The sequence below is a fragment of the Gopherus evgoodei genome, chromosome 9, assembly GCF_007399415.2.
Source record: "Gopherus evgoodei ecotype Sinaloan lineage chromosome 9, rGopEvg1_v1.p, whole genome shotgun sequence".
Taxonomy (NCBI): domain Eukaryota; kingdom Metazoa; phylum Chordata; order Testudines; family Testudinidae; genus Gopherus; species Gopherus evgoodei.
This window is the reverse complement of record NC_044330.1, coordinates 11,826,589-11,839,296: the sequence shown is the minus strand read 5'-3', so window position 1 is coordinate 11,839,296 and position 12,708 is coordinate 11,826,589. Positions and strand designations below refer to the sequence as shown.

The 12,708-nt window shown below is 42.2% G+C and overlaps 1 protein-coding gene across 6 annotated transcripts in view; it reads right to left on the bottom strand.

The window, feature by feature from the left end:
- Positions 1-1,177: 1,177 nt before the first annotated feature.
- GNB4 (G protein subunit beta 4) overlaps positions 1,178-12,708 on the bottom strand; it is a 111,486-nt gene continuing 99,955 nt past the window's right edge. For all 6 annotated transcript variants that reach the window (XM_030576617.1, XM_030576615.1, XM_030576618.1 and 3 more), the window contains 6 exons: positions 11,716-11,779; positions 10,474-10,636; positions 9,984-10,050; positions 9,665-9,866; positions 2,704-2,920; positions 1,178-2,079 (listed from right to left, as the gene is read on the bottom strand). In XM_030576617.1, the coding sequence (XP_030432477.1) occupies positions 1,973-2,079; positions 2,704-2,920; positions 9,665-9,866; positions 9,984-10,050; positions 10,474-10,636; positions 11,716-11,779 (820 nt within the window). In that variant the 3' untranslated portion in view covers positions 1,178-1,972. The remainder of the gene's footprint in view (positions 2,080-2,703; positions 2,921-9,664; positions 9,867-9,983; positions 10,051-10,473; positions 10,637-11,715; positions 11,780-12,708) is intronic.

Genomic DNA, 12,708 nt, shown 5'->3' with positions numbered 1-12,708 from the left:
TGATCTACAACATAACATGATTTTGGTCCTACACCATAATCTGCCTTTAGTAAGCGTATACTGCTCCAGCACGGGATGTGCTTTTTAACGGATACTGAATTTACTACAGTTGGCACATTTATTGGCACCTCCACCATTGTAAACATGGCATATTTACAGGCACAGTCTGGAAGTACTGAAATTAGAATTACAAGTGGTAGAAACGTCACAAACAGTGGTCTCAGCAATAATCTCTTTTCATATTACAAAATGCCGGGCACTTATGTTCACAAACTGACCCAGGGACATTTGGACACCTCGCACCTTCAGGTGGGGGCAGCAGATTAACATTAACTTTCAGCTTTATGGTAATTTGTTTAAATACACACATTTAAAATAAATCATGAGAAGCCAACAGAGAATGGCCCTTTCCTGAAAGTATCAGGTATTTTCATGCCCAACTCAGATTCCCCCAGGGACATCCATCACAAACATGGACATGCTGCCAGCACCAGAATTAAGTGATCTTCATGGGTAGTTTGAAATGGGTCTGAGTCACATGATTTGTCATATACCTACACAATAAGAAAATGCTTACTGGCTCAAGTGCTCTCAGTGCCTTCCATTTTATAAGTGAATCATAGCAAGATCAGGCATATAAAAGGAAATGACTATTTACTGTCAGTTTGCAGACTGGCATCTAATAAGATGCCTAAGCACAGACCACTGCAGTTGTAAATGAACTAGCCGGATTTTAAATCTAGAGCACAACGTTTTTAGAGGAATCATAGAGATTATCAAAATGGTTATTGTTCATTGTAGATAACATGGTCACTTCCACCATTACACAAGACAAGCATGTTCTGTTGTGAAATATTAGGGTGAACCTCTAACTTTGCAGTTCTAGTAAGGGATTCTCTGTACTTCCTAAGCCATCCGTAGGAAGCCTTCATAGAGAAACCCTCTTAAATCTCTTCATTTGCTGTAGTAGTAGAAGAGCAACTCTGAAGAAACTGTAAAAGCGCACACAATCTATTCAGTCAACTCCATGTTAGAGTATCACCTTTGCAGTGGATCAGAATCCTCTCATTTACAAATCCACTGTCAAAAGGAAAAAGCACTCACCCACTTAGTGACAGTAATGTGTTACTTATGTACTCTGTTCTTCTGACGCCAGCGTGTTAAAATCTTATTTTTTTATATATATTATATCTATATACACACACCCCTAATGGCATTAACATTCTCTTGGTGCTTGGAGGCCATGGCTGCTGATGGATGAACCAGGAACCACTGGCTGGAAGGAGTAATCCCCATGCTTAAATAGACAAATAGGTCTAGAAGTGAATAAGTAAGGCGCTAGGTATTACCATGGTCATCAGGGCCTTTTCAAAAAAAAAAAAAAAAAAGGTAGTAATTCAAATGCCTTCCATTATAAAAACACATACATACCATTGGCTTCACTTTATCTACAGTAAATTCACAAAAGCGTTTAAAACAGCAATCTAGTTCATCCACTACAAAACTCAGAAGTGACATCTCAGGTTAAATGCAAAGCTATAAATGTAGTTCCTTAAAAAATGCAAACATATTTCTTTACATACAGACAAATGTTACATGATTGGCTGCTATAATGTGTATATTCTGTTATGTACAAAAAAAGTACAGAATTAGCAGACTGAGCACAAGCAGAAATCCCTCGAGGACAATCTAACCAAACCACCAAAAACAAAAAAGACTGGCTCTTAGTTTCTCAGTCACCATGATTATGTGTGCTGGCCTGGCCCCTTTTTAAAAGTCAGTGATTTCTCCACCCCCACCCCTATTTTTTCACTTGATTTTTTTCTAGTTTACAGAAAGCCTTTTTGTGTAATAATCAGTGAATAGAAAAACTTCACCTGCAAATACAAGGTAGAAATGTTATTTCACAGCTATAGGCTGCAGCATTGATCTCTCCAGATCTCAATGGAGAATGTACATGTTTGTCTCCCAGTTAATTCCAGATTCTGAGAAAACTGTCCCAAGACCCTGTAGCTACAGCCATGCCATCATCAGTAACACCTAAACAGCTGACACGGTTGTCATGGCCAGCAAGGACACCTGAAAGAGAAGATGGAGGAAGTTAACAGCTGAAGCTTTTCAAGTTTTGTACATTACTTTTCAGGTTAAATTCACCTCAAGACATCCTGGAAGAGGTTGGTTGGTTGTTTTTAAGAGTAATTAAATGACAGAAGTATCCTCCTCTATGTTTTATCTTAAAAGCAATATTAGCTCCCCAACATTATGAGTTAGCTCCTATCTTGGGAAGTCCTGAACCCTTGAACCAAATATTTTAACTATTTTGCATTTGGATTTTCCCAGTATATTCTATAATAAAGGAAATACATAAATAAAGGAAATCACAATGTCTATAACCAAAACCAGACACGAAACCACTTACTGTACACAACAGAAAACCTCACATGCCTTTTCTAAATATCACTATTACCAGATCAGAAAATATGAAAAAATAAAATGCAAGAAAATAGGGATACAAATCCAAAAGCAAACCTTTACATTGAGTAAAGGAAGCAGAGATTTCACAATTCAGCAGCACCCGCAGGTATCATCACTGACTACCAGTGAACTAGTTTTACGTTTAAAAGTTACAGAAATTGGAATCTGTTCCATGTTGAGATCCTGCTAAAGAAGAACTGCAACTTACTGCAGATACTATTTACCAACCTGCTCTCTCTCCCTTCAGAGTATCCCACACATTGCAGTTGAAGTCATCATAGCCGGCTAGCAAGAGACGACCACTTTTTGAGAAGGCTACAGAAGTGATTCCACAGATGATATTGTCATGGGAGTACATCATTAACTCCTGATCTGCACGCAGGTCAAAGAGTCGACAAGTGGCGTCATCAGAACCAGTCGCAAAAGCATGTCCATTGGGGAAGAACTGGAAATGAAAATGAGAAAGGAGTTTGACAACAGAGAAGTGTTGCTCATGCACTGTTTCAAAAACAACATGTAGAGATTGTCTTTACTGAGATAATCAGATACAGCACAAATTCATGAGCACAGCAAAAAAAACCCCATCAAAATGGACTTTCAATAAAATGCAACTATTGTGCACACAATTGTGTTTAACACTTGTAGCACAGTACTGACCAAAGGCAGATGCATTCAAACTTTGTCCAGCCAATTGGCAAATTTCAAGAGACAGGGATGCAGCTAATTTCCATAATTTCCACACATCTCATGGAGTGGAACACTGCCATTTTTTCCTTTGGAATAAGTCATGGAGACCGTCCCTGTACACAATGTTCCACCCTGAGTTGGTCTATCAGGCTGTTTGGATCAAAACAGAGGACTGCAAGCTAGCACTTCAGCCTTCAAAATTCACACCTACTAAATAATCCGGGTTAAGCACCTCATTGATTTATATGTCAGTGAAAGGTACCAAGCACATCTCAGGATTAGACCCTGATTATTAGCGTATGGGCTGCATTTCTCCACAGACCATGCTGCTGGTATTCCAGAGACGTAAGAATTTGCAGTGTTTATAAAAAAGATGCAATGTAGATTTAGATTTCTTTACCCATTAAACAGAATTTGTGTCCTGTTGATCAGAACATAAAATGTGGTTGAGACAAACAGACGAAATACACTCCAGTTTAGAAACATTACAAAGCTTTTCCAAGAGTAGCATTTTTAAGCACTAGTTTCACTGCTGGTTTCCAGAGTTTAAAGATGCCCTTTTCTACAGGAAATCCAAATACACACTGGTTAACATAGAAGTTTGAGAACTGACTCCATCTTGAAGTTTTATTCTTTATTACTTAAAAAAAACACTTACTTACCTTCTTGTAACTGTTGTTTTGATATATGTTGCATATGTCCATTACACTAGGTGTGTACATGTCTCATGCATCAGTGCCAGAGTTTTCCCTAGAGATACCCACAGGAGTGGTCACACCTGTACCCTCGCATCCCGTGTGCCCTGAGTGGAGGGTTGACCAGGGTGGAGCCAGCCCAGCCTACCTTCAGTACCTTCACACTGCATCATCTTCCGTCACGTACACCAAAGAGTGAGGTCAACCTAGCTATGTCGCTCAGTGATGTGAAAAATCCAAACCCCTGAGCAATGCAATTAAGCCAACCTAACCCCCAGTGTAGACAATGCTAGGTTGAGGGAAGCCTAGCTATTGCCTCTCATGGAAGGGGATTACCTATGCTGATGGGAGAATCCCTCCCACTGGCATAAGTAGTATCTATACTTAAGTGCCTCTGCAGCTCTGCCACTGTAGCATTTCAAGTGCAGACAAGCCCTCAGATGAGACGCTCCAATGCACTGAGGAAGGAGGGTGGGTCAACAAAGACCATCCACAAGACATCTCAAAAGAGCAGCTGCAAGGAGTAACCTTTTCAAGCGATTGCAATGCCCATTACACTAGGAGACTCCCATGTAGTTTCTAACACAGCTGGGACTAGGATTCTCATCAGAAGAGGGGCTGCCAAACTGCTTTCCCCACATTTGTGTCTTCTCTTGACATGGTAGTAATCACATAATATCTAGCGAAGATGTGGACTGAAGACCACACTGCCTCTCTGCAGATGTTCACAATATCAATGCTTCCCAGAAATACTTCAGAAGCTGCATCTGCTCTGGCTGAATTCAGGGAGCACTTTTCAGAAGGCGTTATGGCAGTGTTTCTCAAACTGGGTTCACTGCTTGTGTAGGGAAAGCCCCTGGTGGGCGGGGCCGGTTTCTTTACCTGCCCTGTCCGCAGGTCCGGCCGATCGTGGCTCCCACTGGCCGCAGTTCACCGCTTCTGGAAGCGGTGTGGGCCAAGGGACTTACCGGCTGCCGCTTCCAGCGGCGGCGAACCACAGCCAGTGGGAGCCGCGATCGGCCAGACCTGCGGACGGGGCAGATAAACAAACCGGCCTGATCCACTAGGGGCTTTCCCTACACAAGCGGCGATCCCAGTTTGAGAAACATAGAGAAGGCATTATGCTGTTGTTCTTGTAGCACATGAAAACACAGCTCATGATCCACTTGGATAGTCACTACACTGTTACAGGACACTCTCATTCGTTCTGCATAGGAGATGAATAGCTGAAAATAGACCCTAAAGGCAGAGATAGAGGTTCCCTGACAGACAACTTGCGAACGTACAAGAATCATGGCTGCCTTGCCCAGACTGGTGCAGTATCATTTCCCCTCACTCTTGCTTCAGCTTGAAAAATAACCTTGGGAATTAGAAGCATGGAAGGGCAGGCATAAAGCAGACCCTTGACCCAGGGGAAGAGAAGCATATCTGAGGGTACGTCCAGACTACCCGCCTTATCGGGAGATACGCCATATCGGCGGGTAGCGATCGATTTATCGTGTCTCATCTAGACGCAATATATCGATCCCCAAACCGACTCCCTGTCGACTCCGGAACTCCACCGGAGCAAGTGGCGGTAGTGGAGTCGACGGGGGGGGAGCCGTGGACATAGATCCTGCGCCGTAAGGAAGGGAGGTATTCCCGTAGCTGAAGTTGCATATCTTACATCGACCCCCCACCAGTGTAGACCAAGCCTGTGATGGACCTGGGGCTTTAGTCCACCTTCAAAACAGGAAGAGTACTTCCTGTTCTGACAGCTCGAGAATAAGTCCACTGATGGCACTCTCCCTATTTGAAATACTGATCTCAGAATAGCCAGGTTGAGAGGCCATTCACAATCCAAGCTGAATGACCTGCTTGGTCAGTTTGCTAAGGCATTCTGAATCCCTGGTAGGTGTGATGCGCCGAGAGTCAGGGAATTCCATATGCAGATGTTCCACAGCCTGATTGCCTCCTGGCACATGCTGTTTGATTTGTCAGCTCTTGATTGTTGACGTGGAACACTGTCTTCTCTTCTCATGGCCTCTTTCGGAGAAGATGACGAGGTGTTCAGAAGAGGCAGGCTAGAACTTCCTGCTGCTGGTCTTAAGCTTCCAACGCAGGACTGTCCAAAGCAGCTAAAGACCAGTATCAAGCAGCCTGTGAGTATCTCATGGACATACTTCTCCCCTCTGGGATATGCTTCCACAGAATAGTGGTTGCCTGACTTCTGATGGTTTCAGAGTAGCAGCCATGGTAGTCTGTATCCGCAAAAAGAACAGGAGTATTTGTGGCACCTTAGAGACTAACAAATTTATTTAAGCATAAGCTTTCTGATAGTTTGTCAGTAATGGGCCGGGACACTTCCCTTCTCTAAGATTAATTTTTGTACTGCGGTGGAGACAAAGATCTAGATGCCGTAGGCATCCCCCACTGTACCCAGTAGGGCCAATGATGGAGCTGGTATGGTACTGGAAGCCCCTTATGCCTAGACCAGGCTCTCCCATTCCTTTGATCTACTCTTGGCAGGATGACTCCTATGAGAGTGGGAACAATCCCTGGTTTCCCTGAAGTGGGAGACATCAGAACCCACTTCAGACTGAGGAGAAGCAGGAGTACTCCAAAGGCCAGGGTGGAGCAGTACCAGTCAGAGATGGGGAAAGTGATCTACAACAAGCCTTCAGTACCAGCAGCCATCCTAGGGCTTCCTGGATAGGAGGACGATGCGCTGAGGCAGAGCAGTTACCATTGGTCTTGGAGCTGGCATAGGGATTAATGGAAGCCGCACTGAACCTGAAGTTGCTGGCGCCATAACAGTCCCCCAGTGTGGAAGCCACCATGTGCAACAGCCCCAGCAAAGTGCTGTCAGTCTAAATGATCAGTGAGGGTGATACAGAGAGGCTTAAGAGATCCTATGAAGCTGTGTACACCTCCGGGGTGGCTAGTACTGATATGGGCCTTTGACCTACTGTGAGCAAGGTTGGTAGCTCCACTGTTTGTGCCAAGGAAGCAGGCACTCATACCAGTCCTGGCACACGAACTGAAGTCAACAGTTCTGCTCTGAGAGAACCACTAAAAATGAGATAGCGGGAAGCAAGGGGCCAAAGGACGTACTCTACCTTCAATACCAAAGTGGCTAGCCTCTGAGGTTGAGGAATCCCATACTGAGTACTTTGACATGAAGTTGTCCTCCTCTTCAGCTTCAGAGGAGGGGGGCACTCCAAGCACTGTTACCTCTTTGAGGACTGCTTGGGGAGGGGGATCTCCTCCTGTCTGTCCACAGGTAAGACTGGGGAACACTCATGGATGGAGTGATTGAGGAACTCCCTCTATCCACAGAGGTAGTTCTGATGCTGGGCAAAGGGCAGCCTCCATGAGGATGCACCTGAGATGCTCTTCTCTTTGCTTCTTAGTTCTTATCTTGAAGCCCAGGCAAATCAGACACATGTTCCTGATGTGACCTCATCCAAACGCTTCGAACAGTGAGAGTGAGGATCACTCACGGGCACTGGCTTTTACACCTGGAGCAGGGCTTGACATTGGGGGACACTGACTCTCCCCCCCGCCCTCCACCAGTATCAGGCTGAGCCCGAAGTCCACTGAGAGTCTGAACAATAGATAAATAATAAAAAAAGTAAAAGGGGTCCAAGAGATCCAAACATGGGAACCACTAAGAACTCATTTAGAGTCATAGACTTTAACGTTGGAAGGGACCATTATGATCATTCAGTCTGAACTCCTGCACAACACAGGCCACAGAATCTCACCCACTCACTCCCGTAATAAATCCCTAACCTATGTTTGAGCCACTGAAGTCCTCAAATCATGGTTTAAAGTCTTCACGGTGCAGAGAATCCTCCAGCAAGTGACCCATACCCCATGCTGCAGAGGAAGGCGAAAAACCCCCAGGGCCTCTGCCAATCTGCCCTGGAGGAAAATTCCTTTCCAACTCCAAATATGGCGATCAGCTAGACCCTGAGCATGTGAGCAAGACTCACCAGCCAGACACCTAGGAAAGAATTCTCTGTAGTAACTCAGATCCCATCCCATCTAACATCCCATCACAGGCCACTGGACATATTTACCGCTAATAGTCAAAGATCAATTAAATTGCCAGAATTAGGCTATCCCATCATACCATTCTCTCCATAAACTTATCAAGCTCAGTCTTGAAGCCAGATATGTCTTTTGTCCCCACTGCTCCCCTTGAAAGGCTGTTCCAGAACTTCACTCCTCTGATGGTTAGAAACCTTTGTCTAATTTCAAGTCTAAACTTCCTAGTGTCCAGTTTATACCCATTTGTTCTTGTGTCCACACTAGTACTGAGCTTAAATAATTCCTCTCTCCCCTTGGTATTTATCCTTCTGATATATTCATAGAGAACAATCTATCTCCCCTCAGCCTTCTTCTGCTTAGGCTAAACAAGCCAAGCTCTTTGAGTTTCCTTTCATAAGGCAAGTTTTCCATTCCTTGGATCATCCTAGTAGCCCTTCTCTGCATCTGTTCCAGTTTGAATTCATCCTTCGTAAACATGGTAGACCAGAACTGCATACAGTACACTCCAGATGAGGTCTTACAAGTGCCTTGTATAACCATACTGACACTTCCTTATCTCTACTGGAAATACCTTGCCTAATGTCTCCCAAGACCGCATTAACTTTTTTCATGGCCATATCACATTGGCAGCTCATAGTCATCCTGTGATCAACCAATACTCCGAGGTCCTTCTCCTCCTCTGTTACTTCCAACTGATGAGTCCCCAGCTTATAACAAAAATTCTTGTTATTAATCCCTAAATGCATGACCTTGCACTTTTCACTATTAAATTTCATCCTATTACTATTACTCCAGTTTAAAGGTCATCCAGATCTTCCTGTATAGTATCCCGGTCCTTTTCTGTATTGCAATACATCCCAGCTGTGTGTCATCTGCAAACTTTATTAGCACACTCCTACTTTTTGTGCCAAAATCAGTAATAAAAAGATTAAATAAGATTAGTCCCAAAACCGATCCCTGAGGAACTCCACTAGTAACCTCCCTCCAGCCTGACAGTTCACCTTTCAGTATAACCCACTGTAGTCTCCCCTTTAACCAGTTCCTTATCCACTTTTCAATTTTCATACTGATCCCCATCTTTTCCAATTTAATTAAAAATTCCCCATGTGGAACCATATCAAATGCCTTACTGAAATAGAGGTAAATTAAATCCATTGCGTTTCTTTTATCTAAAAAATGTGTTACCATCTCAAAGAAGGAGATCATAAGGAACAAGATCATTTGGAGAAGTAACAAGCTGACAGCATGCTCTGACCAACTGCAATAAGGAACTGAATGAAGGGTGGGGCAGCTCTGCCACTTTATACTCTGCTCAGAACATGAGGAACATCATAGCACAGGAGCAGCCACCTCTACTGGTGCTGCTAGGGAAAATTCTCCAGCACTGGTGCACAAAACGTACACACCTACTGTAAATAGACGTATCCAATCACGCAATGATAAAGTATTATGAAGCAAAAGGAGGTCAAGCAGGTAAAGATGGACAGAGCAGCAAACCATTATGACAACTTAGACTAAATGAGGACAGTCTGCATTGTTCCAAGATCACTTAACCATATCTAGAGGATATGTATGATTAATAGTCATGAACTTTGCAGGTGGTTGGTCTTATCAAGATCTCAGATTCTAAGAAACTATATTCATTGTAAGTGGCCAAATCAGAGACTTGACGACTCTCCACCCTGTTTTGAAAACTAGATTATAAATTGATATCTTACATCTACACTTATTGTCTCCTAGCTCTCCATTTGTAAACAGAAATGCTCACTTACACAAACTGCATTAATATCAGACACATGCCCTGTGAAAGACTGCCTGCACATTCCATCGCGAATATCCCAAAGCTTGGAGGAGGCATCACAGGCACCAGAAACAAAAGTTCTCATGTCTGGACTTAGGGATAAACTCATCACATCTCCGGTATGCCCAGTGAAGGTGGTGGTCTGTTGACCAGTTTCAATGTCCCAAAGAGCACTGCAGATAAAACAGATGTATTTCAGCAATAGAATGGGGTCTCTCTACAAGCTTAGCTTAAAAACAATCAAAGCACTGAAAAAAACAAAAAAACCACCAACTACCCCCAAAACTCACCAGGTGGTGTCCCCTGAACTTGTAACAATTTGGTTGTCATCTAGAAAACGACAGCAGGACAAATATCCTAGGAACAGAATAATGGCAGATGTCAATTTCATACCCCACTGTCCTAGTAAAAGTTATCCAAAAAACCTTCTCAGTACGTCACACAATAACCACCACTTGATGCTACTTGTATTTTAAAAATAGCAGTACAGAAGCCAAATTCACCGGAGTGCGTACTGCTCCATTTGCTCAGATAGTGGTAGTATCTCATTGGCAGAACTAAATGAACACAGAATTTAGCATTAAGACTGATAAAGGCAAAATGAGTGACATATAAAAAGTGATTCCTAAATCTGATCAAAACCAAAATTAGACTATACTCCATTTTTCAAATTGTTAACACTTGTTTTCACTTTAGGGCATGCTGTGAATAGTGCAGGCTTGGGACTGTTATACTTTGACTAACAGTAAAGAAAAATAAATGTAGCAAAATGCAGCTGACCTGTATGCCCTGGTAACTCTCTGCTCACTCTCACATTGCCCTCTCTGGTTTTCAAATTATATATGGAACAGATGTTGTCCAATCCACCACAAGCGACATAGTTGCCAGAAGGAGCATATGCACAGGTCATCACCCAGGAAGATCTCAAAGGAATGGCATGCATCTACAGAGAGATGAGGCATATTAGAACTACACCAGATTTTAGGCAGTCACACTCAACCACAGCCATTCTTGTCCAACCTTCTGCATCTAGTTATCTGCTATACTGGTTTAGCATTGCAGCAGATGCTACTAAATAAGATAGTGGGATATCCAACTAACAAAAGAATCTAATTTTAAACACACTTCAATTCTGCTGAATATTTACTTAAGGGATGGAAAAAATGGTCGCCTGGTTAGATGGGTGCAAGTTCAGTGCAATTGTTTTTATAGTATCAGAGCTATTCTGAAATTAAGGATTACTAAAACATGCAGTAGGTTTCATTCTATTCAAATTCCTCCCTCCAGTTTGTCTTCCTGAGCCAGAACCTCAACTGGGGTAGACTGGCATGCCTCCACCAATGAAGCTATGCCAGTTGCCATCAGCAGAGGAACTGCACCCCAGTCCTTCCTCGTTTGATCAAGATTTCTCACTTTCTTTGTCTCAAGGAGCTAAACATCTACTATAATGGATTTATATTAATTCTCTGTAAACCCTGGGCTTGTGTGCTTCTGCAACAGAATGGCAGAGCATGTGCGACAGAAACAACAGCACAAGTAGGGTGGTACAGTTGCAAAAACAAGAGTAACAAGGAGTTAGTTATTAAAACTCTTTAGAAAGATACCCCACCCGGCCCCACAACACACATGCAAATGCTTGGCCAATTAATATCCGGAGCACTGCTAAGCTTCCAAGGGATCCCATGCTAACCACATTACTTCTGCAGCACACCCTACCAGTGATCTCAGAGCTAGTTATCAGAGGGTTATAAAAAAACCTAAATATTCTTTTCTTCCAGCAAGCAAGCTACAGTGAATAGAAGCAAAGGCTCAACATATAGAAACAGGCATTACCCAAGCTAAAATGCACTTTGAATAAAAAGCTGGGTATAAAAAAAAATGAAAGCAAGCTAGTTAAAACTTCAATAGGAAAAAGGGATGGAGCCAGTCCAACTAAAAGAAAAAAGTGTTACAGAAAGAAGGAACTAAAACAAAAGTGTCACTTGTGTACAGATTACCAATATGGATTATAAACAACTCTACCTTATTTGTTGTATAACTATCCCAAATAATTAATTTTCCATCTTGGGAAGCGCTGACTAGTAGCCTAAAGATAACCACAAAACAGAAATATAAACATGTTAACTTCTTGTCTCATACTTAATTTCAAAATAGACAAGATGCATGAATGTCAAATAATTCAGAAAAGCTTTTTCATTTTCTCCTTTTGTCTATTTTTAAACTTTCTAAGGCCAAATGTTGCTGGACAGCTGCAAAGAACGTGTTGCTTGCTAGAAAAATCTTACCTGAATCCATGGATAAACTTCCACTATTAGAACAAGCTAGAATAACGGACATTTAAAAAGGCTCAAGCTATTTACAAATTTTATAACCTCTTCCTACTGGTTGCTTGTATCCTTCAGATTCCGTTTTAGTATCATAAATGTAGTACAGATACTCCAAGTCTAGACAAGCCAGAACACAATATCACCAGGTACAATTAGCCTCTGGAATGCCACCGTATGTTGAGATGGCTATTGGTTGTTCAAAAAACTTTTTGGAAGGAGTTATTTTATATTTAAGAAGCCTTCCAGCATCACCCTTTTGTTCCATAAGAACTAACGAACAAGTCGTATCTGTTTTCTTCATTTACATATACCTTTTGGCAGGGGGGAGGCCACTGTAGATATTTTGAAGAGTTTTTGATAAAAACTTCCAATGAATCAATCTAACACATTATGCATGTATTTAAATCTTATTTGGATTATTTGTCAATTCTTTTGAATGAATTTCTTATACTAATAATCAGAACTATACTGAATTAGCTGCAACACATGGCAGTCTACATTTATTGTTGTGATTTACAAAACACACATTTTAATTCACTGAAAAACATTTTGTTATTCCATATCCTTACAGTTTTCTATTAACTTAAAATACATTTGCACTAAATCAACCATTTCAAGCTACATGACCTTTCATAGTGTAAGGGAAAATGTAATACAAAGAATTCTGAAGTTAAGTGTCAGCCTACAC